The sequence below is a fragment of the Gouania willdenowi genome, chromosome 22, assembly GCF_900634775.1.
Source record: "Gouania willdenowi chromosome 22, fGouWil2.1, whole genome shotgun sequence".
NCBI classification, from domain to species: domain Eukaryota; kingdom Metazoa; phylum Chordata; class Actinopteri; order Blenniiformes; family Gobiesocidae; genus Gouania; species Gouania willdenowi.
Genome location: NC_041065.1, coordinates 29,705,384 through 29,732,937, shown reverse-complemented (window position 1 = coordinate 29,732,937; position 27,554 = coordinate 29,705,384). Strand labels below are relative to the sequence as shown.

General features: G+C 36.9%; 1 protein-coding gene across 1 annotated transcript; it reads right to left on the bottom strand.

Annotated features, from left to right (window-relative positions):
- Positions 1-1,290: 1,290 nt before the first annotated feature.
- tonsl (tonsoku-like, DNA repair protein) lies at positions 1,291-22,883 on the bottom strand. The gene is made up of 28 exons (XM_028437187.1): positions 22,597-22,883; positions 22,422-22,517; positions 20,511-20,653; positions 20,228-20,411; positions 19,435-19,564; positions 19,177-19,348; positions 18,977-19,091; positions 17,169-17,320; positions 16,932-17,084; positions 16,700-16,825; positions 15,181-15,379; positions 14,417-14,472; positions 14,235-14,324; positions 14,092-14,164; positions 13,852-14,015; positions 12,711-12,834; positions 12,408-12,619; positions 11,103-11,550; positions 10,080-10,291; positions 7,421-7,527; positions 7,029-7,185; positions 5,648-5,726; positions 5,240-5,547; positions 3,964-4,135; positions 3,659-3,834; positions 2,369-2,442; positions 2,139-2,272; positions 1,291-1,499 (listed from the first exon to the last, which is right to left on the bottom strand). The coding sequence occupies exons 1-28, from the start codon at positions 22,619-22,621 to the stop codon at positions 1,291-1,293; spliced, it is 4,290 nt and encodes a 1,429-aa protein (XP_028292988.1). The 5' UTR covers positions 22,622-22,883.
- Positions 22,884-27,554: the final 4,671 nt, after the last annotated feature.

Here is a 27,554-nt window from a genome sequence, read left to right as displayed (position 1 = left end):
AGGGCCCATTTTGATGGAGAAAATAATTTTGGGCTAATCAAGAATAAAGCCAAAATGTCAAGAATAAAGTCGAACAATGAGATTACAATACAAAATCGGGATAAAAATGGCAAAACAAGAAACGCCACAACATCGCACTCAGTTCAGATTACGCGTTTTTATAGCTAAGATTAGCAACATGCTATAATGCTCAAGCATTTCTAAAAGCTACATTTTAGAATTCATAAATCGGTGCATTAATACAGGAAATAAGTAAACAAGTAGCAGAATAATAGAAGTGTAATCCTGCTCACATTTTTACCACTGTTGAACTCACATTTGTATTTATTTCTTTTTTCTCTCATTAGGCCTGATCTGATGATGCACAAGTTCTAAAACACAAAGACTATCAAGATGAGGACCAAGCCAAAGTCCATGTAAAAAAAAAAAAAAAAAGCATTTTAATAGCATGTAGTGCTGCATAAATATAAATATTATCCACGCTTTTTTTCTGCCCGTGCATACGAGCCACGAGCATATGGATCAGAAATGGGCAACTTTCATCACAGCGGGACCCACAAAAATGTGATTATCTGATCCGAGTATGAATAAAGAACAAAGAATGGTTTGTGTTGAGTTTGTGGAGTCATTTTCTTTATTTATGTTGTCATTTTGTACTTTTTTCCTGTTAGCTTTGTATACTTGTAAACTTGTGTGTTTTTGGAGAAAAGATGTGTATTTTTATTGTCCATTTTTTTGAGTAATTTTGTGAAAGTTTGCTGTTGCTTTGTGTATTTTTTTGTTGTCCTTTCTTATGTTTTTCTGTCATCTTGTGGCATTTACTTTGGGGAGGGCCGCAAAAATCAAAACCGAGTGCCACATGTGGCCCCCAGACCGCCAGTTGCCCATGTCTGCTATAGATGCTGACTGAAATTTGTGTATTTAAAATATTTTGCACAACTTCTCTTTAAGTAACACATTATACCACGTTTCTTCATCTAGTGTAAAGATAAGAAGTTAAATGTGTTGTAAATACACACAACATGAAACTAAAATTTTGTTTTTTTTTATTAAAATACTACAAAAAATAAGAATTAAGACCATTTTTTTTGAGTAAAAAAAAATCAAATCAGATATTTAAATGATTTGAGATGACAATGATTTTAATGACACAGCTAGCACATGAACAGATAAATAAATCAAACAATATGTAAATGTGTGCACAACAAATATCCAAAGCTAAAATGTTGCCAGTCTTTCTTTCTTCAACGAAAGAAGGCGGAGGATTCTTCACTCGGTGTTTCTTCCTCTTTATAAAGACGCTGCAGTGGAGAGCAGGAACTTAGCGTTTCTGTCCAGGAAGTGTGCATGAGTTCTGCTGCTGTTCCAGATGTTCCAGCTGTGCTTCAAGGTCCGTCGGTCCAGCTTGTTCAGGCTCTGAGAGCAAAGACGCAGATCCTGGACCAGCTCAGACAAATCAGTCAGACTTTCACTGTCCCATGGACCAGAAACCTGACAGCCTGTTTAAATAAAAAAATAATATGAAATAAATCACAAAAAATAAAATAACATCAAAATAAATCAAATTTAAAGGAGAAAAAAATGCAGATTTTCAGATTTAAAAGCTGCCTTCAAGAAACTAAGAATATTTTACGAGTAATTCGAATACATTTTTGCCCTTTTTCTGCAGCTGCACCAAACTTGTCATATTTTAACCTATTTTCATCACTTTTTCTTGCCACATTTTTTTTTCCTTTTAATGCATTTTTGCTACATTACTCCCATTTCTGCCACTTCATCAAATATCAATGCCTTTTCTGCACATTTCTTCTACTTTCAAGACTTTTTCGGCAATTATAAACCCTTTCCACCATTTTTCCCACCTAATGTTGCATATTTTCACCGTATTTCATGCTTATTTTTGCCGATTTAACCACATTCACCATTTGTCGTGGCCATTATTTGTCCGTTTAAACTAACTGTTCCTCCACTTTTTCCGTCAATTTTTGGCCACTCTAATTTGCAACTTTTAACCAATTTCTATGGTTTTTAAAATCCCATTTCACCACCTTTTCCACCATTTTTGGTCACTTTTAACCCATTTTATTAGGATTTACATCTTTGAGATGACAAGATACTATGGCACAACAAACACTAACCTTGAATATTCAGCAGAGTGAGTGGTCGTCCTGCTTCTCTGACAGACGTCAGGAGGCTGTGAAACCCGTCTGTCGTCACACACGGGTTTGCTGATAGGTTTAAACTCACCAGAGTGGGACACAAAGGCAGACACCTGGGGAGGGAAACGGATGATTTTTTTTTTTATTGTATGTGAAGGACTTTTTAAATGCTGCTAGATTGATTTTTCTTTTCTTTTTTTTTTAACTACCTGGCCAGAGAGGCAACGCTGTTGTCCGTTAACCCGTTAGCTGCCAGACTGAGGTGGCTCAGTGAGCACTCGTCCTGTGAGGAGGTCAAATGTGAACTGACTGGTTTGTCTGTTGCTCCAAGTAACGTTAAAATGTGACTGTGTTGTAAATGTCACACTAACGTACTACTCATACTGAGTTTGACGTCAAAATGAGTAGGTAGTGCGTTCACATTAGATAGCATGCAAAGATTGAGTACCTGAGAAACACCTGGATGTATACTATATGGGGATGTTCTTTAAGTATGCATGGTGGGTAAACTAGTCATACTCAACCGTCCCATGATACATAACAAGTGGAACGTAAAATCATCCTCGGACCGGTGTCACGTACTGAGTTTACCTCCGTACTGAGATTATAACCCTAACCTAATTCAATAAACAAATAAAACACGCGCCCTGGTAGTGCACATGTGCGTGCATGTGCATATACAATCTCAGTACGATGCGCTCTCAGTACATGACACCGGCCTTAAGCTAAAAATCAAACATCCCCTTTTCAAAATAAAAGCATCTCTACTTGTCTTCTATTGGGTTTTATTTTTTTCAACTTTTTTTGTAAATAAGGCTTTTGTTTTGAAGTTAACAGGAAGTTTTGTCTGTAGCAAAATGGAGGGTCTCCGAAAAGTCACCATGAAATGTGTTTCTGTGAGTTTTATGGATCAAATGAGCACATGTTGACATTCTACTTGGTCACTTTCTCACTTAAAATGTTTTCAGAACTTTCAAAGGTGGAAAATCAACAGAGATATTTTGCCCATCATAAATTCAAAAAGCATCTTGGGGAAAATAATTCAAGCAAGTTTCTTTTTATCTCCTTTTTTTTCAAGTAATATGTAAAGGTTTTATTTAGTCAGACAACTTTATTCAGGAAATGTACTTTGACCTCCTGACATGTTTCGACTGTCAGTCTTCCTCAGAGGCATCTAGAAAGCGATCTGCGGATGCTTTCCTTGTCAAAGAACTTGTAGGGATACATCAAAGCAAGCAGTAGATGCCTCTGAGGAAGACTGACAGTTTTAAGTCAAAACACGTCAGTAGATCACAAGGAAATTGCCTGAAAACAGTTGTCTGAATAAATAAAACCTTAACATATTGCATCTTGGGAAAATTGGAACTATTCTTTTATCCTAATCATACAGTATACATTATAAACTCATTGAGTTTGTAGTATATAGTACAGAGTGTGACATTTCGAACACAGCCTGTGTGTGTGTGTGTGTGTGTGTGTGTATGTGTGTGTGTGTGTACCTGTGTCAGGGCTTTGACCAGGTGATCTAAAGGCAGGAAGTCTGTGGGACCTCTGCGGACCCCGGACAGATCCAGGTGAGTCAGACAGTGCAGAGGCAGAGTCTTCAACACCAACTCTAAGCCGGTGGCGCCCAGTGCATTGTGGGAAAGACAGATGGATTTGAGGTGGCCTGTGCCTGCACAGAAACAGATCATTAATACTGAACCGAAACGCAATGTTCATGTTTACTAATGATGTTTTTCCGATTGTGCGTAAATACAATCCAAACATTCTCGGTGCTTCACTAATATTTCTGCCTGTAAACCTGTGAGGGAGTTGGCCAGCAGCAGTCGATGCTGCTGCAGGAAGCGAGCGGTGAGTTTACAGGCCTGTAGACGGAGGTGTGCGAGCAGAGGACAGGAAGACAGGAGGCGGGACAGAGACTCTGATACTCCGTCACCCAGAGGGTTCAGACTGAGGTCCAGCTCCTCCAGGCACTGACAAGGGAAAAAACACAAAAACAGTCAGAAAATAAGACTACAGATAGGGAGAAGTTAGACCAGGGTTTTTCAACCTTGGGGTCATGACCCCCATGTCGGGTCGCCTGAAATGTCCAGTAACTGATAAACAAAAATAATAATTACTCTTTAAAATAAATATATATTTTAAAACGATGCAATTATTAAAGTCTTATTATTAAATATATACTGTTTTCTATTAATCTACTGAATATACATTTTTTTTAATCTATTAATCTGTATCACGTGTCAAACTCAAGGCCCAGGGGCCAAATCTGGCCCTTTAGAGCATCCAATTCGGCCCTCAGGAGACAGTAAAAATGACAGAAAACCTGAATCATTGTGTCAATTACCAAATAATCCAGTTGTAGATATCTCAAATACACCAATTTATCAAAACACTACAATATTTTTAGGGGCTTGCAGTTTTTTTTTTTGTTTATATCACATGAATGCAGTCATATTTAATTGTGAATTATGGAAAGAACGCTAAATTTTTCCACAAATCTTGCAATTTCAAAAAACAATGCTACAAAATTCCTCTGAATTACATAAAAATTGGTAGCAAAATCAATATTTTTTTAGGTGAAGACCTGGCAGTGACTGATAATAAAAACTAATGCACAATTTGTGTTAATTTTTTTTTTTCCACCAATAATGTGCGCCCCATTTGAGATCCAACCGGTCCATAATTGGCACATGAACTAAAATGAGTTTGACACCCCTGATATATAAATTAAATTCTTATTTAAATTCTTTGTGCGCTACAAGATGACTTATTCTTGTATTTAGCACTATATACAGTAAATAAATCATTATTAAATTATTTTTATAATTAAAACACAACCTAAACTTTAAACAACTGTAGTCTAAATATAATATAGTTCAAATAAAGTATAAAAATATCTGAGCTGGCGCATTTTGTGATTAATCTTGATAACTTTGCATTTGTAACAGAATAACAAACTAATTCTAGAAAACAAATAAATGTCAGAAATTTGTGATATAAAAATGGGGTCACGATCCAAAAAAGGTTGGGAACCACTGAGTTAGACTAAATGCTAAATCTGCTGAGGGTTTTACCGGGAACGCAGGATGACTCAGTCCTTTTAAAGCATTTGCAGCCTTCTCCAGCCCCTCCCCAGTGACACAGTTTGCAGATATGTCGAGAACCCTGAGTCGGGGCATGGTGACCGCTGTGGCCACCAGTTCTGGTACCAGACCGTCAGGGAGGCGGTTCCCAGAAAGTCTCAGCTCTGTGAGGCAAGCCTGAAGCTTTAAAGCCCGAAGGAGAGGCGTGAGAGTGGGCGGAGCCAAACTGAGACCGCTAACCGTCACAGAGGGACTCCCATCCTGGACCTCACAGAGACGCATCACACGCTTGTTCTCCTCTGCAGGGACACACACACACACAGAGAGAGAGAGAGAGAAAGGTGTGTGCAAAGAATAAAAACATTGATCTAGTCCACAGTGACTCAGGTGTTTTCACACCTGCAGCCAGACTCTGACAAGCCTTCTTGTAGCGTTCAGGTAGAGGAGGGAGATCCCAGGAGAGAACCTCAGCGAGAACCTGCAACACAACACATTAGAGCAGTGTTTTTCAACCATTTTTGGGTTGTGGTCCCATTTTACTGTCATTTTTTAAAAATATATAGTTCGTTTTTTGATCATGTTTTGCTACAAATACAGAGTAGCCAGGATTAATGTACTAAGTGTGATGAGATATTTTGATAGTGAATTTCATTTTCACTTGCTTTTAACTGCTAAAACTACTTTTAATATAAAGACAATGTGTAGGTCTCATAATCAATACATCCAAGATCATTTGATCAAAAAAAATAAATAAATGTAATTGAAATTGCTGCTCGAATGTTTGTTTTAATCTCCACTGTAAACACTGGGTTATTGATGCATGGCATTGTGGGAAGTAGAGTCCTGTAGAAGTGCTTTTCATTCATTCTCACTGTGATTTCTTGTGTTTCTTGACCTGACAAGGAGGACAGTGATTGGCTCGACTCCATTTTTGTTTCATTTGCTCCCAATATTCCCCATGATATCACGTCACTCCACCAGACAGAATCTGATCGTTTAAACCTCAAAATTTGCCACAACTTCCAGTGAAAACAACAGAAATGTGTTGGGAAAGTCACTTTGGCAGAGTTTTTAGGACGCAATTGCAAGAAATCACAGTAAGAATGAAATAGAAAAACACTTCTATGCATCTGTCTACGGGACTCCACATCCCACAATTTATTTATTTATTTATTTATTTATTTATTTATTCAGTTTATTTCCGACATGGTTGCATTCACAGAAGTTTTCTTTATCTCTTTTTTTTTTTTTGTACATGCCGAAAAAGGAGACGAGAGAAGCAGGTTGCTTATCCGAGTCCCGTCCCCTATTTTGAACACAGAAAATTTACATCAGAGCTCGTCTCTCTGGTCAAACATTCTTTGGTTCTGAACACAATTTCATTTTTTTTTCTCTTCTTTTTTTTTTGTCCGTTTTTGTGTAGGATTTATTTATTATTATCTATGCACAAAACATTTCAGACATAATAATAACAGTGGAGATTTTTTTTTTAAATGTTTGAACAGCAATTTTCACCTTTTAACATATTTTTTTAGAGCAAATATTCCTCTATTTTTTTTTTTTTTGGTCTGAGGCCTACACCATGTCTTTATCTGATAAAATTGAAATGAAAAATCAAACCTGAATCAAGTAAAAATACATTTCACCTTTAATGAAAAGATTCTTCAGTTTTATGCTTTGATATTTGCTCTCCTTTATCCTTTTTCATAGGTAAACTAAACTAAACTTCTGCGTTGGACAAAAATGAATACGCTTGTATTTTTTAGCCAGTAATCCTCACCTCCTCGTTGGTGTGCAGCAGCGACAGCAGGTGGTCGTGTGCTGACAGCAGAGCTCCTTCTTTCTGCAGAGACAGACGAGGCAGGAGGCCACATTTCTGGTAGTAACGCTGAGCTGCTTGTTCACACAGCCACGACACGGTGACCAGGTCGGCCTCACTGGAACAACAGAGCAACAACGTGGAACAAAGTCACACAAATGGGCACAAATTATTATTGATTTTTTCATCCAAACCATCTCAAAACTACAATTAAACTGGCAAAAGTCACCTAATATAAGACAAATGCACCCCAATAAATAGATAGACCCAGATTAAAAAAAGTCCAAATTAACACCTGATCCAACTCTATAAAACTATCATGAGTGTGTTGATAAAGAATAAAATAAGCAAACCTTTGTGGAACAGGGATGAGGAACACGTCTTGGTGAACTCTGACCCTCACTCTGATTGGTGGAGGCAGCGATGCATGGACTGAAGGAACCAAAGGCTGGGTAGGAGGCTGAAATATATATATATTTAAAAAAAAACTGTGAAAAAAGGGGAAAAAAGGAAAGAAAAGAAAAAAAAGAAAAATATGTTTTTTTCTAAAATGAAAAAAGAGAAAAAGAAAGAAATAAAAGAAGGAAAAAAGAGAGAAAAGGAAAAAAACAATATATTTTTTTAAACGTTGAGGGAAAGAAGAAAAAAATGAAAAAAAGTGAAAAAAGGATAATTTATTTTTTAAATGTCAACTAAGAAAAAAGAGAAAAGAAAAAAGAAAAAAAAGGAAAAAAGAAGAAGGAAAGAAAAAAAAGAGAATTTCTTTAAAATGTTGAGGAAGAAAAAAGGAAATATAGAAGGAAAAAAGAGAAAAAAATTGTAAATGTTGAGGAAGAGAAAAAAAAGAGAAAAGGAAAAAAGAAAGAGAGGAAAAAAAGACAGAAAAAGAGAAAATAAAAAATGTTGAGGAAGAGAAAGAAAAGAAAAAAGGAAAAAAGTAGAAAAGGAAAAGAAAAAAAGAGAAAAAAGACAGAATAAAAAAATGTCGAGGAAGAGAAAAAAAGAAAAAAAGGAAACGAGAAAAAAAGAGAAAAAATGTTGAGGAAGGTGATTTGACCGAAAGATGCAAATGTGACTTAGAGCACGCTGCTGAGATCACTTCCTCTTTTTAAGCTGAATCTAAAGAGATGAATATAAACATAAACATTCCATTGTTTTTCCACTATTTGTAATGACATTAATTAAGTAAATAATTGGTAAAGATAATTAAAAATAAATAACAGTTTGTTGCCTTATACATTTTCCAATCTGTCACTTTTTCTAAAACTCAGGATAATAAGAAACAAAACAGGAAAAAAATGAAAACTCCTCTAGAAACTAAATATTAATATATTCAGTAAAGTTCAAGTTAGTCTAGGGAATCTTTGCTCATTGCTATTCTACGTTTGTCACATCTTGAAATTAAACTCAGGTGCTCTGTTGATGCCGAGAATAAGAAATGAAGACAGAAGAATGAGTGTGACCTAAAAATAATAAACAGCAAGCGACATTTACAGCAGTGACCTAAAAAATACAAGAAAGCAGGAGAAACAAAAATAAATGTTAAATAAAAGTCGGAGTGACTGACGTCTCTCCCACGCACACACACACGTGCACACACACACAGAATCTAGGACAGGTAGTTTATGCTTTCACTTTGTGTTTCTGAGGCAAAAAAACTGCTCATCAATGCATTGTTGGATAAAGTAACTCATTGACTCTTTTTTTTTACACACCTCTGCAAACTTAAGTTGAGTAAACAGCATTAATAATGTTTGATTCTTCTCTTATAAGTATGGGGCCATTATTGCAACAAAACTACTTGTGTGTGCGTGACACAATCCGTGTATCTGTACCAGGGTGGGGGTCAATTACAATTGTAATCACGTAATTGATAATTAATTATAATTATGACATAATTATAAGTGTAATTGTAATTGAAAGAATCTGCTGCTGCTGTAATCATAATGTCATAATCAATATAAAATCTGTCAATTACAAATTAATGAAATGCAAAACTGGGGAACTGGAAATGTAGTAATTGAGAAAGTAATTGTAATTGACTTTCAGTGAAAAAATATAATTGTAATTTTAATTGTAATTGGGAAAAATACCAGTAACCATAATCATAACTGAGTTGTAATTGAACATGGATAATTGAAGATGTAATTGTAATTGAAAAATGTAATAGACCCCAACCCTTGATACATGTGTGTTTCAATCCATGTGTGTAGAATTAGCATTTGTTAAATTTGTAATCCATTCTGTGTGTCTGTATTGACATCCGTATGAATGTGTCATTTGAAGAGTCAAAGTCATGGCCTGGGGGCCGAATCCGGCCCTTTGGAGAGTCCAATTCGGCCTGCAGGACAAGGTCTAAATTACAGAGAAAACATGAAGTCCTGGTGCTTATCTCGCATGATTGCTTTTTGTCTTTTTTAATGTTAAACTGTGCAACAAAGAAATCTGCAAGATAAAAAAATAATAATTTGGTCAGAGGACCTTCATTAGGGCAACAAAATCATCTGATTTCTAATGTTAAACTGCTGAAAAAACTAAAGGAAAAAAATTTTCCTTTAAGTTATGACACATTTTCCTTAATTAAATAGAAATTGGTCACAAAATCTGGGAAATTTAGAGTGAAGACATGTTGGGACTGATATCAGTCACTTATCACTTGGATATTGTCAGTTTCTTACATATTTTGTATTTTATTTATATGTAGAAGTTCAAACTAGGGCACAATAATGTTGAAATTACTTGTTTTCGAGCATAAAATCTATGGCCCCACTTGAGATCAAACTGCTCCGTATTTGGCCCATGAACTAAAATGAGTTTTTACACCAGTGCTCTATTGGCCATATCTGTACATGTGACTTTTGGAACACGTTTGGTGAATAACATCTGTAACATTTTGAAACTTGTAACTCGTGCAGTACCGCTCGACACCACTAGTAGTCACTGGTATCAAGTTATATTACCACTGCTACTTTATTGATTGTGTTTTGTGAATCCAGGCTGTATCGCTCTGACCTGTGGGTGGACTGGAGTGATTAGAGGGGGTGTGTCCGCCCGTGCTTCCTCATCGTCAGTGACCGTGGGACTGTGTGACCTGCTGACCTCCCGTCGGCCCAGCCTCACCATCCCTGGCATTTGAGTCATCTTCACCTGATGAGGCCTCAGCGATCCGTTCTTTGTCAGAGAGAGACTGGAAGTCCGACTGGAGGACGAGGGAGGAAAATAATCTGCAGGAACAAAAGAACAAAATGAGTAAAAACCCTCAACGGGCTGTAAAAGAGTTTTTGTAGACGTAAACAGAAGTCGCGTGAATCAGTGATTGATTGCTCAACCGTGAACTGGAAGTGCGTGAAATTGAATTGCTTGCAGTGATTCCGAATTTGAGAAGCAGAAATATATAGAATTATCAAATTATTAATATTTTTCTACAGGAAAAAGAAAAAAAATCAATCAGATTCTAAAACAGTAAATTTAATTTCAAGTTGTTACTTTCAAATTCAATACCAACTAGAGCTGGGCGATATATCGAGATTCAAGATATATTGAGTTTTTTATTTTGGGGACATAAAAATGACAACAATATATATAATAATAATAATATATATACTGCTTTCACTACTTCTCATAACAGCAAAAAAGCTCAGTTTAATGGCTTTCTGAGTGCATCCTAACCTAGACATTCCCCTAAACAAGCCACACTACAGAACTCACTCACATGTGCTGTCCCTTAGAGAAGAAAAAGACTGAAGTGACACATATTGTGTAACTGTTTGTTAATAAATGTGCCTGTGTGGCATTTTGATCATTACATTTCACCCAGGATTGTTTTTCTGATCAGACTTCATTTGAAATAAAATAATTGAGATTTATATTGTATATCGCTATTTTGAGAAAAAATATCAAGATTTTGGTTCATATTGCCCAGCCCTACTACCAACTATTCAAAGTCAGTTTCTAGAGTCAAATCTCAGTCAATAGAAATGAAAAAGAAAAAAAAAAAAAACAGGATAAGTGTAAAAAAAAAAGAAAAACCTTCACCTCTACGTGACGACTCCAAGTCTGGTTCTGAACATGAAGCCTGGTCCTCTCCTCTCAGGCTGCTCCGCTCCACCTGCAGCCTCCTCTTCTTCTTGGGCTGCGTCTCCCTCACATCGTGCTCCAACCAGTCGTCGGCCAAATACTCGTCCTCTGGAACCAGAGCCGACTTTCTGCTGGAGGGGACAGCAGGTGTGCTGGAGAGCTGAGGCTCAGACAGACCCCAGAGGAGAGACTTGGCGCTGCCTAAGCTTCGTATAGTGCTGTGGTACTCTGGACGGGCAAAAACCGACTGTGTGGAGGAGTCTGGGACTTTGTCACGGGCTGAGGTCAGAACTGAGGATGGGTCCGTGTTAGTGGGAGTTAATGTTGGGTTAATGTGTCTTGGGCGAACTGGACGTAGAGGACTGACTGGACTGTCAGAGTCACTGTCATTGGAGCTGCTGTCAATCTAACAAACAAATACATAATGAATAACTTTGTTTCATAACATATAAAGGTTTCATTTATTCAGACAACTGTTCCTTAGGAAATCCACTTTGATCTCCTGTCAACTGTCAGTCAGAGGTGTCTGCTGATCGCTTTGATGTTTCCGTGACTTCCGCGTAGTAATTCCAGCAATAATTGTTTTTGAATAATGTTATGGTTTAATTTATTCAGACAGCATTCCTTGGGAAATCCACTTCCAACTGCCAGTCTTTGTCAGAGGCGTCTGCTGATCGCTTTTATTTTATTCATTGGTTTATTTAACAGGGACAGTGTGCATTAATATCAATGCAGAAAATGTATCAGAAAGCTATTTTTACATCTGTAGTTCCTGGACAGTTTGTTCAATTGTGACCCTAAAATAATACAAATTACAGGGAATATACAATAAAATACACAGTGACAAATGCAACTACATAATAGCAAATCACATTCCCATTTACATATAAAAAAAAACAACAGTATTTGATAAGAGACAATCTTCACATATTAAAACATACAAGTTGATACAAGTTTGAGGTTTCCTTTGAAGTTTGACTTCCGCTTGGTAATTCCAGCAAGAATCTTTTTTGAATAATATTTTTAAGGTTTCATTTGATGAAAATGAAACAGTAACATATTATTATTATTATGCTGAAGTCAAGGAAACTTCCACGGAAAAATCAAAGCGATCAGCAGACGCCTCTGACTGACAGTTGACAGGAGATCAAAGTGGATTTCCTAAGGAACATTTGTGTCAATAAATTAAATCTTAACATATCAAATGATGATGCAGTGTCTGTCATTGTAAAGATATGTTATTATCCGTTTGCGAGACTTTACCCCATAGAGAACAGCAGCCTCGGTCCCTCTGGACCTGCTCCGCTGTGCCGAGCCGTTGCTTTGCTGCCGTCTGGGGCTGCCAGAGACTCGCTTCGCCGTCGACTCGTTTGGAGTCTGATCTCGACTCATCAAGGGTTCAGAATTCTCTGCATCAAACAGCTGGCTGTCCTGCAGGGCGTCGAAGGGCTTGACCTGAACTGGAGCTGCAGGTACTGCGTTCAGCGGAGATAATAACGGTGTGAAGTAACAACACGTTTGAAATAACAGCTAGCTGTGTAATGTATGATGACGCCACCTCCTTACCTCCCCCTGCTAAAGCCTTCCTAATCAGTCTCTCTGTGGTGCTGCACTCCTGCCTGGTGTCCTGATCCAGCTCTCTGCTATACATCCTCTGCCACTTATGAAGGGTGTCCATGGCCGTCTCACCCTGACGGAGAAAATTAAGACCATCGAATTCAGGCTGCATTTGCAATATTATCACAATATCATAAAATGCTATTTTCTAATCCCAAATAGGGTGGGAACCTCATGATACGATACGCGGTACAAAGCTCACGATAACAATTATCTATGATAAATATCGTGATATATCGCCGTATCGAGATATCGTAACACTCCTAATTGCAAAGGCAGCAATTTATTTTTTTTCTTGTCCTTTTTTTGTTTAAGTTCAGAGAGTGTTTAAAAATTGCAGTCCACATGTTTCAAGAAACGTGAAGTTAGTTAGATATGTTGAAGACGTAAAGCCACAGATTTGTTTGCTTTAATGTTGTAATCTGTGCTTTAAAATGAATATCTTATATTTATTTAAAGCTTAAATAAATCTGAAATTGTTTATTATGAAACAGATTGATTTATTGCTTGTGTTCAATGAAAAATACATGACAAGAGGCCCTTGAAAAAATAAAGGCATATTAAATCGCAATATTAGGAAAAAATTATTGTAATTAGATTATTTTCCAATATCGTTCAGCCCCACATCGAATGTTAAGAACCAATGTAGTATCCAATTAATAAATAATAATAAATAATTTTCTGAAGAAAATGCCAGTGAGGATGCAGCTGCTGCCCCGCGTCACAGTAGCTGCATGAGGGAATTCAGAACATCCATCCATCCATCCATCAAAGTGTTTCAGTTAGAAATCAACTGTTTTATCCTAATTACCGGTATGAAATGTTTTTGAACAGGATTTCGAGAAAATACTCACAGAAAAACTTCAATGAAGATTTAAAAAAAATAATAATAATAACAATAATAAGAATTTAAGTGTAAATCAGAAAGTTCTGTTCTGGCCAACAGGAGGGTCAAGAGCTGACCCCAACCAAGAAACCATGTTCAAAAGCACTACAATACTCCGGAGGTCTCCGCGGGTCCTCAGGAGGCGATCGTTACACTAGTCAGTTGTGTTCACGTGTTAGCTTGATTAGCCATTTCTCCACACACCTTAGAATTGCGTAATGTTACAGACGCTCCTCGCTCCACCAGCAGCCTCGCCACATTTAAATTACCACAAGTGAGAGCGTCGTGTAGAGGAGTGACTCCTTCACAGAGCGGACCACCGGGATCGTTAACGTTAGCGCCGCGCTCCAGCAGCAGAGCCACAATTTCTACACCAGAGATGCATAAAGGGGAGGGATTAAAAATCAGCCGACAGGTCGGTTGTTTTGTAGTTTAGTCGGTTACCATAGTGACCGTGGTTACAGGCCTCATGAAGGGGCGTCCAGCCACAGTAGTCTCTGGGGTTCACTGGGTGACCCTGACAATGAAACACTCACTAAGGTTAGTTCAAGGTACATAATTTCAATGTATTTTCACCTTCTCCTCACCTGTTCCACCAGATACTGGACCTGCTTCAGGTTTCCATCAATACACGCTCGATGGAGGGACGTCTCACCCTTCTCATTCCTCTTATTCCACTAAATCAACAACACAGACAAAATAGAGATCATACAAACATGAATAATCCAACAGATAAAAATAAACAACAACCATCTGAGGTCAAACTCACCCGTCCTGCCTTTCTCCTCCCCGTCACCACCTTATCATAACCCTCCAAGTCATCGTCTAGGAACCACAGCAAGAGTTAGCTTCACCACAAACCTTCTAGATCAGGGGTGTCAAACTCATTTTAGTTCAGGGGCCAAATACGGGCAAGTCTGATCTGAAGTGGGCCACAGAGGTTGGGAATCAAACTATTTCAACATTAGTGCTACTTTGCATTTCCTATATAAATGATATGAAAGTGTGTATGTTGAGTATATAAGGCACCGACAATATGTAAGCAATAGGGGACAGGTAGTGACAATAATTTGAGGATTGAGCAAAATTTTCATTATTCAAGAGTAAAACATGACTTCCATCATGTTATACAAGCATGGGGAAAACTGCAAACCACTGCAAATATTGTTAAGTTCTACTTCCAAATATATCAGTTGAAATGTTTTATGTTTCATGCCAATTCTTGCGTTTGGATGTGATAGTGATTTAAAATCACTCCCAAATGCTGGTTAATTTGAGTAAATAATTCCCACGAAAAGTTCTAATTTTTAAAATTCCCTAGCAAAAGTTTTCGTGGAAATTTGCTGGATATTTCACACCCTTTTGCCATACTACCGATATATCCGCAACTAAATTATTTGGTCACTCACATTGCTTTCTCAGGCATTTTTACTTTCCCTTGAAGGCCGATTTGGATGTTTAAAAGGACCAGATTTAGCCCCCGGGCCTTGAGTTTGACACATGTTCTCGATGATTAGCCAAGTATGCATGTACCCGAGTCTGACAGGATGACATCACTGTCCTCTAAAGGTTCACTGTTCTCCATTTCCTCCTCTTCGTCCTCCTCTCCGTCGCTCCCGTCTGCACACCAGCCCTCTGCAGCACACAGCTCCTTCAGCCTCGCCTCGGTGTCCTCTGCCTTTGATGAGCCGCTGCGTCTCTGGGACGCCAGCCACAGCCTCAACACCCGCTTCTATCGGGGGAGACGTTAACATTGTAGACATGATGACCTTGCATACACGTTCCACTAATCTCCAATACAAACAAACAAACAAACATTACAAAAAAAGCACAAGAGAACCCTTTAAGTGTCAAATGTCCTCTCACATGTATCAGTGATCTTAATCATGGTACCATGATCATTCGCATGATTCCCAAAAATAACCAGTGAAATCATCTAAAACTCTTGGCAATATGGGGTTGGCAATAAGCAATAAAACACAAGCGTCAAGCTCTTGGATTTATAAACTCAGAACACTTTGGATAACAATTATGGTGATTATGCATTTTTGACCAAATGATGCAAAAAAAAAAAAAACTTGCATACTGCAGCTTTAACAGTAATAAGTGACAAGAAATTATGATTTGTTTGTTAATTTAACTATTTGGCTCCGCAAACAAAAATAGTGGAAAACACACAGTGTACAGCGGTGTAATTAGCCTAAGATGTAATGATAATTAAAAGTATTTAGATCAGCTGTGCAGCGGAGTGATATGATCCGTAAGAAGTCCTGTGCTGCTGTTGCTCCATATCAGCACTCTTGGAATGTCTGTTGTCCAATCAAATCACTTAGGATCATCAGAACTAGCTATTGTATAATATTATTTAATGTATGAGTTAAAGATTTGTCATTTGATTTAATATTGTGCATTGTGGGAATGTCGGTGCTAAATAAATATTTTCATACAGTTTTAATTGATTTATTCTATACTAAAAATATGACCTTCTTGGCGGAGGTAAAAACCATGTTAATAATGATCTATACCAGGGGTCTGCAACCTGCGGCTCTGGAGCCTCATGTGACTCTTTGACTCATTTGCGATGGCTCCCTGTAGCTTAAAAAATATGTATATATTTAAATAATTAATTGTTATTTCTTACAGAGGGCATCGATCAGGTTTTAAATCCCTTGTAAGATAACTAACAAAAAATAATATTCTGGAAGAAAATAGATATTTTATTTGTGTGGGGAGAAATTTTATGCATGCTTGATATGTTGCAAGAAATGATCACTTAGCATGGGTTGACTGACATGATCATGTGTTGATGTGTAGCCCTTCAAATACATTAACTTAAAAAAAATATTTTTTACATGAAATGATTCAATATAGTTTGAACTGTATAGCATTTTATACACTATATTGTCTTTATTGAAAAAGTGTTTCTTTGACACCGGAATGACTTTAATCCAGGTGAGATTAGGCAAAATGGCTCCTTTGAGAGTAAAGGTTGCCGACCCCTGATCTATACACTTTTTAATTATTTAGAATACTCCTGCAGCTGTAAACCAACCTGCAGTCGGCTCTGTCCAGATGTTTGTGCGCAGAGGAAGGCTGTTTCATAGCTGTGGTCAACATCATCAAAGTCACAGCCGCTTTCCTCCCGAGCTGTAGCGATGTTCAGCCACGTGCTGCACTCCTGATACACATCACAGTAAAAAGGTACACAAGGTCATACTGTACCCACCTGATCAGATTTTAAAGAAGAGTACACCTGCGACGCTGATTTAATTTAGACCTGATACCTCAGTGGAGCTCCCTTGTCTTAAGTCCAGCTCCTTCCTGTAGTGCTCCACAGCTTTATGGTGCTGTCTGAGGTCTGTGTAGGTAGCAGCCAGAGACACGTGGATCACAGCCAGCTCCCTGCCAGGCTTCCCCAGAGCTTCAGCACATTTTAACTGCAGCCCAGTACACACACACGTTCAATCACTATGCTTTAACTGTGGCTAACAGAGGAGCTATGATGGTATGTTGTTGCCCACCTGAGCCTGATAAGCATCCAAGGCTTTGTTGTAGCAGCTAACTTTACAGTAGAGGTCTCCCAGCTGCTCTGCAAGCTCCACAGCCTGATGGGGACTCCGCCTACTGCCCTGATCCTCCCCAAGCTCCTCCTCTAATTTGCAGCCCAGGTCAGCTGTGAAGATGAAAAACAATATTTGTTTTTTTTAAAAAAAAAATTAAAGCTGCTGGAGACAACATAGTGTAGACCTCAAAATAAATGAATATGTCTAAGAACATTTGCTTTTAATTAAGACACAGTGTAGGCCTCATCCACTGATAAATCAAATACAATTTGCTCAAAAAAAAAAAAAAAAAAAAAAAAAGACGTAAACCGCACGTGTCAAACTCAAGGCCCAGGGGCCAAATCTGGCCCTTTGGAGCATCAACTCAACCCACAGAAGACAATAAAAATGATAGAAACAATTCAATATTGTGTAAATTATCCAATAATCCAGTTGTACATATCTCAAACTCCACAATATTTTTAACAGGTTCGTAGTTTTCCTTTGTTTATATCAGAAGAATGCAGTCACTGTGGAAAGAACTCTCAATTTTTCCACAAATCTTACAACTTCTCACAAACAATTCCACAAAATTCCTCTAAATTACACAAAAATTGGTAACAAATTAAAAAACAATCTGGCAGGGACTGATATTAAAATCTAGGACACAATTAATGTTAAGATTGTTATTTTTTCTAACTAAAAGATGAAACTGATCCATATTTGGCCCCTGAACTAAAATGAGTTTAACACCCCTTATGTAAACGTTTGTTTTCATCTCTATTCTCTACTGTAAACACACTTTTGACATTTTTGGAAAAATTTTGCGCATTGCATTGTGGGATGGGGATAGAAGTGTTTTCACTTAATTCTTCCTATGATTTCTTGAGTTTGCCCCTAAAAACTCTCCGTGTTTAGGGGCAACGTCCTACTGGCTGTAGGATTATTACGTCACCTCGTGGAAGTGCATCTGGTCAAAACAAAAGTGATCACCTTTTCCTAACTCCTCTACTAACACCTTTCCTTAACCCTGTGACGTCATCCACAGGGTTAAGGAAAAGTGAATAGGAAAGGAGATAGGAGGGACTATTTGGACGCAGCCATAGTCTGGTAAAAAAAACAAGAAATCACAGTCAGAATGAAGTAACATCACTTCTATGAATCTGTTTACAGGACTCCACATCCCACAATGCAATGGACAAACAAAATCAATGAGAGTGTTTATAGTGGAGAGCAAAACAAACTCTCAAGAGGACATTTTATATCTTTTTATATCTTTTTTTTTTTTGAGCAAATGATCTTCAGTTGATTGATTTTCACTTAAAAGTTTTTAATCTCAAATGCATACACTTATTGTGGAAAAATTGGGCATACTGCTTTGTGGGATGTGAATAGAAGTGTTGTTTCTTCATTTTTCCCATGATTTCTTGTGTACGTACCAACAATGAAACATGTTTATATTGAAGGTCAATAAAATCCAAATCCGGCCAAAATTTAATACAACAAATCCCAATAAGAATGAAGTAAAAACAAATGTATGCTTCCATCTACGGGACTGCACATCCCACAATGCAATGCCTGAAACTTTTTCAACAATGTCAAAAAAAGAGTGTTTGCGTTAGAGATAAAAAAAAATAAAAAATTTTCAAGTGGAAATTTCAACTTTTTACATCATATTTTTTTAACTAATGATCTTTGAAGACAAATGAGGCTTACGCTGTGTCTTTGTCTGATAAAAAAAAATGTTTTAATTAAAAGTGAAAGTGAGTGGATATATTTCTGTCTACCATATCTAAAGGACTTCTTCACTGCCTGTCGATCCAGTGGCTGCTGGGATCCCAGCATCAGAGCTTTCTTTAGAGATCGCCGAGCAGCAACAAAATCACCCAGAGACAGCTGCACCTGTGGATGAAAAACGAGCACACGCACGCAGCCGTTACAACATGTGGACTGCGACAGGCCGTAGCGCAGCTGGACGATGTCACACCTTTCCGATGCAGTGAAAACATTCGCTCTCACTGAACTTGTCTTTGATCTTCTTGGCGCAGTCCTTGGCCTGCTCCAGACACCGCACCGCGTTGGAATGTTGACCGTTACGGAAGCAGATGTTCCCCAGGTTAAAGTTGGCACGGTAGAGATCCTCCAGTAACTGACCTCTCCTGCACAGAAACACAGCATAGCTTTAAAGAATATAAGAAAAAAAAGCAGAAAAAAAGGGAAAATCTTCACACCAGGATGTTCTTACTCAGCAATGAAGACGCTTCGTCGGATAAACTCGCTGCAGCGTTTGGATTCCCCGAGGTGATCGCACACCAAGCCCAGGTTGAGGAAAAGGCGGGCCTTCATCACGCTGATCTCTTGTTGTGGCACCGTCCCTAAAATAATACATAAATAAGTAACAATTTTAAATCCAAGACAAACGCACACAACCCTTCATTGCAGAGGTTTTCAACCACTGGGTCGAGACCCTTGGTGTTGTCAGAAGGATCTGTGCAAAGGAAAAAAGTAGGAAAAATGTCTGCTTTTATTTTGAAAATTCATCACCTACGTGCCCTATGAAATCCATTTTATTTTTTCCCAAATTCTGTGTTTTCCAAATGGATTTTTTAAATTAACCTTTTTAGAAATATTTCAAACATTTTTTTTTTTTTTTAGAAAATATTGTTTTCAACTCATGTGAGGAAAGAAAATGAATAATAATTAAACAAAAATGTATGTTAAAATAAAAATTTAATTTAAAACAATGTGTAAGCCGCAATTAAAATGTAGATATAAGTAGTACTGACATGGATTATAGATTTAATTATTTACAGTATGTTACTTATTATAAATTATAGGGCCTTATTTACCGCACAATTAATAATTTAATCTTATTTCTAAAAGTCATGTGTGGAATTTTTTTTACAATTTTCTTCTGGATTTTCCGACTGAAAATATTTCTCATTAAATTTGCATCTTTTGATTCATTAGTCAGGATTTTAAGAAGTGTAAATAAGTAACTGTTGAAATGAACGTGACAATGAAGAAGCAGCACCAACCTTCTAGACGGTCGTCCACGATAGCCAGGCTCTTCCTGAAGGCGTCCGCCGCGTGCTTCAGGCTGTTCTTTGATTGGTCCGTTTCGTAACGGAAGAGGTACGTTCTGCCGATGGTGGCCAGCGCTCGTTGCTCCTCGGCGTGGTCTCTGACGGAGCGAGCCAGGTCCAGGTGACAGCGCTGGTGCTGATGGACAAACACTATTAAGCATCCATTCAAACCATGTGACCATATGATTGAAGACAATCAGGGTAAAAAAAACTGGCATAAAATCGACAGACTCACTTTTAAAGCGGCTTCAATGTTTCCCATTTCTGCGTAGCACTCTCCGATCTTTCGATTAGCCACGGCTCGGCCAATCACGTCGTTCAGCACCTCGGAGAGCGACAGCTCCTGCTGATGCTCCTGAATGGCCGCCTCGTAATCGCCTGCATCGTACAAATGACCACACCAAAATGTGACACTAGAAAAAAGCTTTATCTGTGTGCAATTGCACATTTTACGTCTCAAAAAATGTGACATTTTTTGACTCATTTATTTCAATATAGTTTCATTCTTCTAAAGATAGGGTGAGAGTGCAGACTGAGGCGATAGAAAGGGAATAGCAGATATATTGTACATGTCATTTTTCTGTATTTTATGTTTTGTTTTAGTCATATTTGTGTGTTTTTGTTGTCATTTGAGTATTTTTTGAGTAATCTTTGGGTATTTTTGTTGTTTTGTTTTTAGGGTCATATTTCTATTTTTGTTGTTTTATCGTTTTTGGAGTCATATTTGTGTTTTTGTTGTCGTTTTATATTTTTTGGCGTAATTTTTGTGTATTTTATGTTTTTTGAGTCATATTTGTACGTTTCTGTTGTAAATGCATGTATTTTTTGTTATCGTTTTGTTTTTTGGGTCATATTGGTATTTTTGTTGTTGTTTTATGATTTTGGGAGTCATATTTGTGTGTTTTTGTTGTCATTTGATGTGTTTGGAGTCGTTTTTGTAGTCATTTTATGTTTTATGAGCAGCGGGTGCAACCTCTAAACCTCCACAATATTAGCAGGGCTTACATTTTTCCTATGCTTTTATCACATGATGGCTGTTTTTTTTATTTTTATTTCAAATTGTTAAAAAAACACACTTGATTTTTCAAGAAATCCGGCAATTTCCTTCAAATTGTTCCACAAAGTGTCCCCAAATTACATTAAAAAAAACAAAATCTAAAGTGACGAACATGCAGGGACTGATATGCATCACTAATTGCTTTGATAAGACTAAAGTTATGCTGTTTGGAGATTGTAAAAGAGATAGACTTTTAAGTTGGAAATTGATTATTTAAAGATTGAATATATTGCATATGTTATACTGTTGTTCAACCATATCTGTCTTATTGTGCTGAAACATACAAAAGCCACCTACACAAGTTATGTATTTTGCAAAAAAAGAATAATGAGGATCATAAATCACCCACTCTTTCTAAAGTCTGAACAAATTAAGTTTATAGATTTGATTCAGTTCAAAACATCTCAAATGATGTATATGGATAAATACAGAACACTGCCAAAAAAATGTACTTTTCAAATAGAAAAAGGGAGTATGATTTGCGGGGGTAATTGAGCTTTAGTGAGAGAACATTCCGGACTCCTTTGAAAAGCATGTATCGTACATCTTAGTTTGTTGGGTATGCCGTTGGAACAGTTTTAATATTAAACTTAAAAGTTGCATTTTTTTCTTATAAGCAAATCTGCACAAAGACTAGAATCTGATGGGTAGGTGGACGTTATGTACAGTAAGTAGGTAGGCCTACGAATGCTTGTTTTTGTTTATTTGTGTGTATTTTGTTGTGCATTCATATACATGTGTATACATGCATTTGCTCAAATGTCAGATTTATTGTTGTTCTTTGTGAAATAGCTTGAAAGAAGGGGCAAGACTAGATAAGCGTTTAGCTTCCTTCTTCCCCTTCTCAAACTTTGCTTTTTTACTGAGCAATGATTGCTTTGTATTGTTTTTTTTTTTTAATGATTGAGATAAATAAATACATCTAATCTAATAATATCTAATAATATCTGGATGCCAAAACCTACTGCAGGGTTTCTGTCTGAAACTTTACTTTTTTCCACTGCTTTGATGGAAAGGATGTGTTTTACATTGACGAACACCACAACAATTATGTATTAACAAAACAAAGTAGAACATCTATGTTTTTACCAATTCTGGCCAGCATCTCTCCCAGCTGGTTACAGATGTTAGCTTCCTCCTTCAGGTTACGGCTGGCCTGGGCTTTAACTTTAGCTTTGTGCAGCTCTGCAGGGAACAATGTATGAAAAACAAACGTAAATATGGTACAAAAGCACTTCTACTGACTGTCAGGGCAGTGACTTACGTTTGATTTCCCGTGAGGAGCTCATGTTGTTGTTAGCAGCTGATGCTAAGTCACCACAGGTTAGCGGGGTTAGCTTTTAGCTTAGCGCAGCCGCTAAACCAGTCCAGTCTTCCACCTGAAGATTCAACAAAACACAATCTTACGAGTAATTTCTCCTCATGTCAAACCGTGTCCATCAGATGAGGTTTAACGTGTCATTAATGTATCCGATCGACTTCACAGTAGCATTGGAAAGTGACAGATTGACAAAGCTGAGATAGCGGCAAACTCTCAGTTTACTTCGTAAAGCCGCGCCAAGGTGACGTCACGTAATTTCACCCCGCCCCTAGGTTTTTGACTTCAAGATGGAAATGATGCATTTTCGCGTTTAATTTCGTCTAATAGTCCCCAGATCGTAAATTTAAGGAGGAAAATAAAATAAAGTTATTAGTATTTTATTTTAATGTTTTTTTTAAAAAAGCTTTAGAGACTAGAAAAAAATAAATAAAAAATACTGGCCATTCATTGGTCAACACCAACGATGACGTCACTAGAAACAGGAAACATTTTGTGCGCCTAATAATAATGATTTGTTGGGTAAAATAAATGAAAATAAAGATTAAATAAGACAAGATAAAATAAAATAAAAATAATTATATTTTGAGCAAGTTCACATAAAAATATTGGAAAACCAGTTTAATGTGTTAGTTTGTTTTGTATTGGCAAGGTAAAATGTGTTTATATAAATAAAAAAAAATTCTCAAATACTTGAATATTTTTTAAACTGCACTATAAATGTTCTTTTGCGTAGTAAATTAGGTAAGAGGAATTCCAGAGCCTATAATAATAACTAAGTTCCAGCCCTGCCAAGCTTACTATTACAAGAGTAATAAATCAATACAGTCAATTCATGGTATTCTAAACACTAAATCATGTTTAGGAACTTTGAAAACAGTATTGCATTATTCATACATATTGCGTTGTGAAACACACCTATTATTTTTAACATTTGGATGTCTTAAACAAGAAATATTTTTGATTTTATTTTCATTTGTAGTTATTTGTTTTTGACAGGGCAATTATAAATGACCTATAATTGAATATCTTCATGACACTATTTGAAAATATAGCCAGTTGTCAAATCTCCTATCCAATTAATCAACAGGTTAGTGTCCTGAATGTTAATTTATTATTGATAAAAAAAATAAAAATAATAATAATAATAATAATAATAATAATAATAATAATAATAATAATAATAATAATAATAATAATAATAATAATAATAATAATAATAATATACTGGGCTGCACAGTAAACACCTCTTATGTTTGAGTCAGTATCAGCGACATAATGGGCTGCCAATGCTCAGTGAAGCATGATGTGTGGAACGATGGAGGCTGGCCCATGTGCTCCAAATTAACCAGATGAGCCACTGTAGCTCATATTGCTTTAGAGCAGAGCTGTCACACTCCTTCTTGTTTATTAGGGGACAGATTTGGCTCGGTTTGATATCTAGTAACCAGAATAATAATGCCATAGGATTTTTTGTAAAAGAAACATGTGCATTTTTCTTTTTTTTTTTAACAATTTTGTGCCCATGATTAAAACTTACATTTGTTTACTACATACAGATCTCCAAGAAACAGCAACACTTTCAGTCACAAACAATTTAAACTTAACAATTAAAGTCACTATGAGTCTTCTTTTTCTTTTATTTAGGGCACGATCGATGCAGATGTTATTGTTAGATTATAAACAAGTATAGACTCTTTCATGGACACGATGTTCTGTAAATGCACTGGTCTTTTTCGGCAAGACATTTTGTAACCACAGCATAAAATACTTATGAAATGTCAACTAGTTTGTGGATTTTACTAAGCCTCCAGCTGTACCATATATGAACAATTTTGTATATTTGGCAAGTGCTAAGAAACAAGCTCAATCTATGAGAAACATGTATATTATAAATTGCTGTTTTTTTTTCTTCATTATTTCTGAAACATGTGTTGTTTTATTTCCAACAATCCTTATGTTTTCACTAAATATATATTATTGTTTTCCATTGGCAGCCATCACTGGTAAGCTTAGCCCTGCCCACCGATGGGTTAAAGATATAAAATCATCTAAATAAAAAAAAAAATTATGATGCCAAATTTGAAGAAAATAGTGTGAACAACTAATATTACCATTTGTATTGCAATCCTGTGGTTCTGAGCATCCTGTACCTGTTTATTTTTCGAGTGTATTTGAAGTGCTTTTGTGGTATTTCCATATTTAAATTCCATAGGAATATACACTTTCAGAACTTAAAAAACTACATTTAACTATTTATTGCATACAAATATTATTATTTGTATACAATTATTGAAAAGTACAAAGTTGGAATTGTCAGTATTTATAGATTGATTAAGATCAGTAACTAATTTCAACACAAGACAATTGATCTTCATTTTATGTATTTTTTATTGCATTTTTTAAGGGTAGAGAGAAGAAAAGGACAGAACATGTGAAAACAATCATTTTGTTTTTGTCTTTAATGCCCTGAAACATCTCCCTGAGGGTAACAGTTTGAAAAGGTGATGTCCAGGTTGTGAGGAGTCCCTGATGATGATAGATCAGGGGTGGCCAACTCCAGTCCTCGAGGGCCGGATTCAGAATCAGAATCAGAATCAACTTTATTGACCAAGAGTGTATGAATACACACGAGGAATTTGTCTTGGTGACCTGTGCTCTCTCAGATAGTGTAACATTAAATAATAACAATCAACTAGAATAAAGAAAATAAATAAAAAAAGAAGTATAAACATAAATATAAGAGTAGTTAGACTAATATGTGCAAACTAAATAAAATAACAAGATAATAATAATAATAGTAATAATAATAATAATAATAATAATAATAATAATAATAATAACGAAATAAAATAAAAATACAATAATAATGATAAGATAATAGTGCAGTAGTGCATTGATGAGTAGTGCAGGTGAACATTTAAATGAAAATATTATGTCCATGAACATTCACAGTGACAGGTTGATCCAGGGTTGTTATGTTTAGTTCCATGGTTATTTCACAGTAACAGAAACGGGTTTAGAGTTGATCAGAGTGACAGCCTGGGGGCAGAAACTGTTTTTATGGCGGGTAGTTTTTGCGTACAGTGATCTGTAGCGTCTGCCGGAGGGGAGGAGTTTAAACAGATTGTGTGCAGGGTGTGAGGGATCTGCAGTGATGCTACCTGCCCGTTTCCTGACCCTGGACAGGTAAACAACTTTCTGGTTCAATGAGAACCGGTGAAAAAAGATCAGCAGAGGACTGTCCTATGTTTATTAATTCTTCTCTGGTGAAAGAGACCAGAGAAGGGGAGCAAGAAACTACAAAAAAGAAGAAAAACGTAACAACTACGAGAGAGCGCAGTACCGAGGCAACCATCCGCGGCGCCATCTTGGTAGTATGGTAGTATTCCTGAGACTTTTAGATGTCTCCTTGCTCCAACACACCTGTCCAATTCACATCTGAATTTTGAGTATGACACTGCAGCCGTTTCTTAGTCAGTTTCCTTGATATTAGTGTCAAATTATGGTCAGACAACCCAGTAACAAGATTATCGGTCTTCATAACTTGTTCTGGCTCATTTGTAAACATTAGGTCTATTTGAGTTTTACTGGTTTTTGTTCGTCTTGTTGGGCCCTCTGTTAATTGATGTAATTTATATTTTGATGTTATTGCTTTTAGTTTTTGTTTTCCATGTTTATCGAACCAATTAATGTTGAAATCTCCAAGCACAATAATTTCACCATCACCTTTTAACTGTCTAAGCATTTCATCCACGTTACAATAAAAAGTCACATTGAAGGATGGTGGGTTATATAGAATAACAACTTTAAAATTCATTCTTGGTGATAAAACTATATTATAAGTGTTCACATTGATTTCAGTGCATGTTAGGGTTTTCTTAACATATGTTAGAACACCTCCTCCTTTTCCTGTTTGTCTGTCTTTGCGAAAACAAGCATATTCTGGGATTTCAATCATTTGAGTAGGGATGTTAGCGTTTAGCCATGTTTCACTCAGAGCCAGAAAATCCAAGTTTGAGTCTCTCAGCAAGTGTTCAATTTGCTCGCGCTTTGAGACGAGGCTCCTTATATTTAGGTGGCTGCAAGAATTCCTCTCCACTTACAATCGCGATCCCATATCACTTTAGCGTGGTTAGCAGTTTGGAAGTACCTGTGTTTTTGCTGCGTTGGTTTTGTGGCACAAGCGCAGCCAAATCCTTTCGAGCATCAGGCCCAAGTGGGAAAAAGCCAGAATTCCTGGTAAAAACCCCAAATCAAGCACAAGTAGCTGCGAGGCTATGTCAATAAGTAATGTCCCAAGTTTTGTTTTTTTTTTTTATGACTGTTATTGGCTGATAATATCGCCCATCTCTACTCTTCTGGTCTACATTTTAGGGAAGGTTTACTGAAAGGTGAAACTGGAAACAGGTTTGAAGTTGAAAAAATGTGCATGGGGGGTGGGGTTCCCTAAAAATGAAACTTGAACAGAGCATGGAGTTAACAAAAACAACAGACCTATCAACTAACACACAAGGGTGAACAGTCCATCAAACACCAACACAGGCGATAACATGATAGCTCCGCCCTCTCCACCATCTTTTGCCAGACGAGGAAGACATTCCACAGGTAACTGAAAGTCAAAGGAAATCAGGTTTACCATGCTTAAAATGAAATACAAATGAACAATATTATAAGTGTGCAGCTTAACTTTTATGTGTGGCTGTGGCCATTACAGTATCTTAACGTGTGGTGGTGGTTTGTTTAATTAGTTGACGGGTTTTATTAACTTTCCAAACCAGTTCTTGATTTTTTTCAATAGTGCTTTCCACTTTGAAACTTTCATCTTCTTCTCCTTCTCCTCATTCTTGGATGTGTATGTGCTGTCCTGCTGCTCGCCAGCACCTTGTGTGTTCACTAAGCTT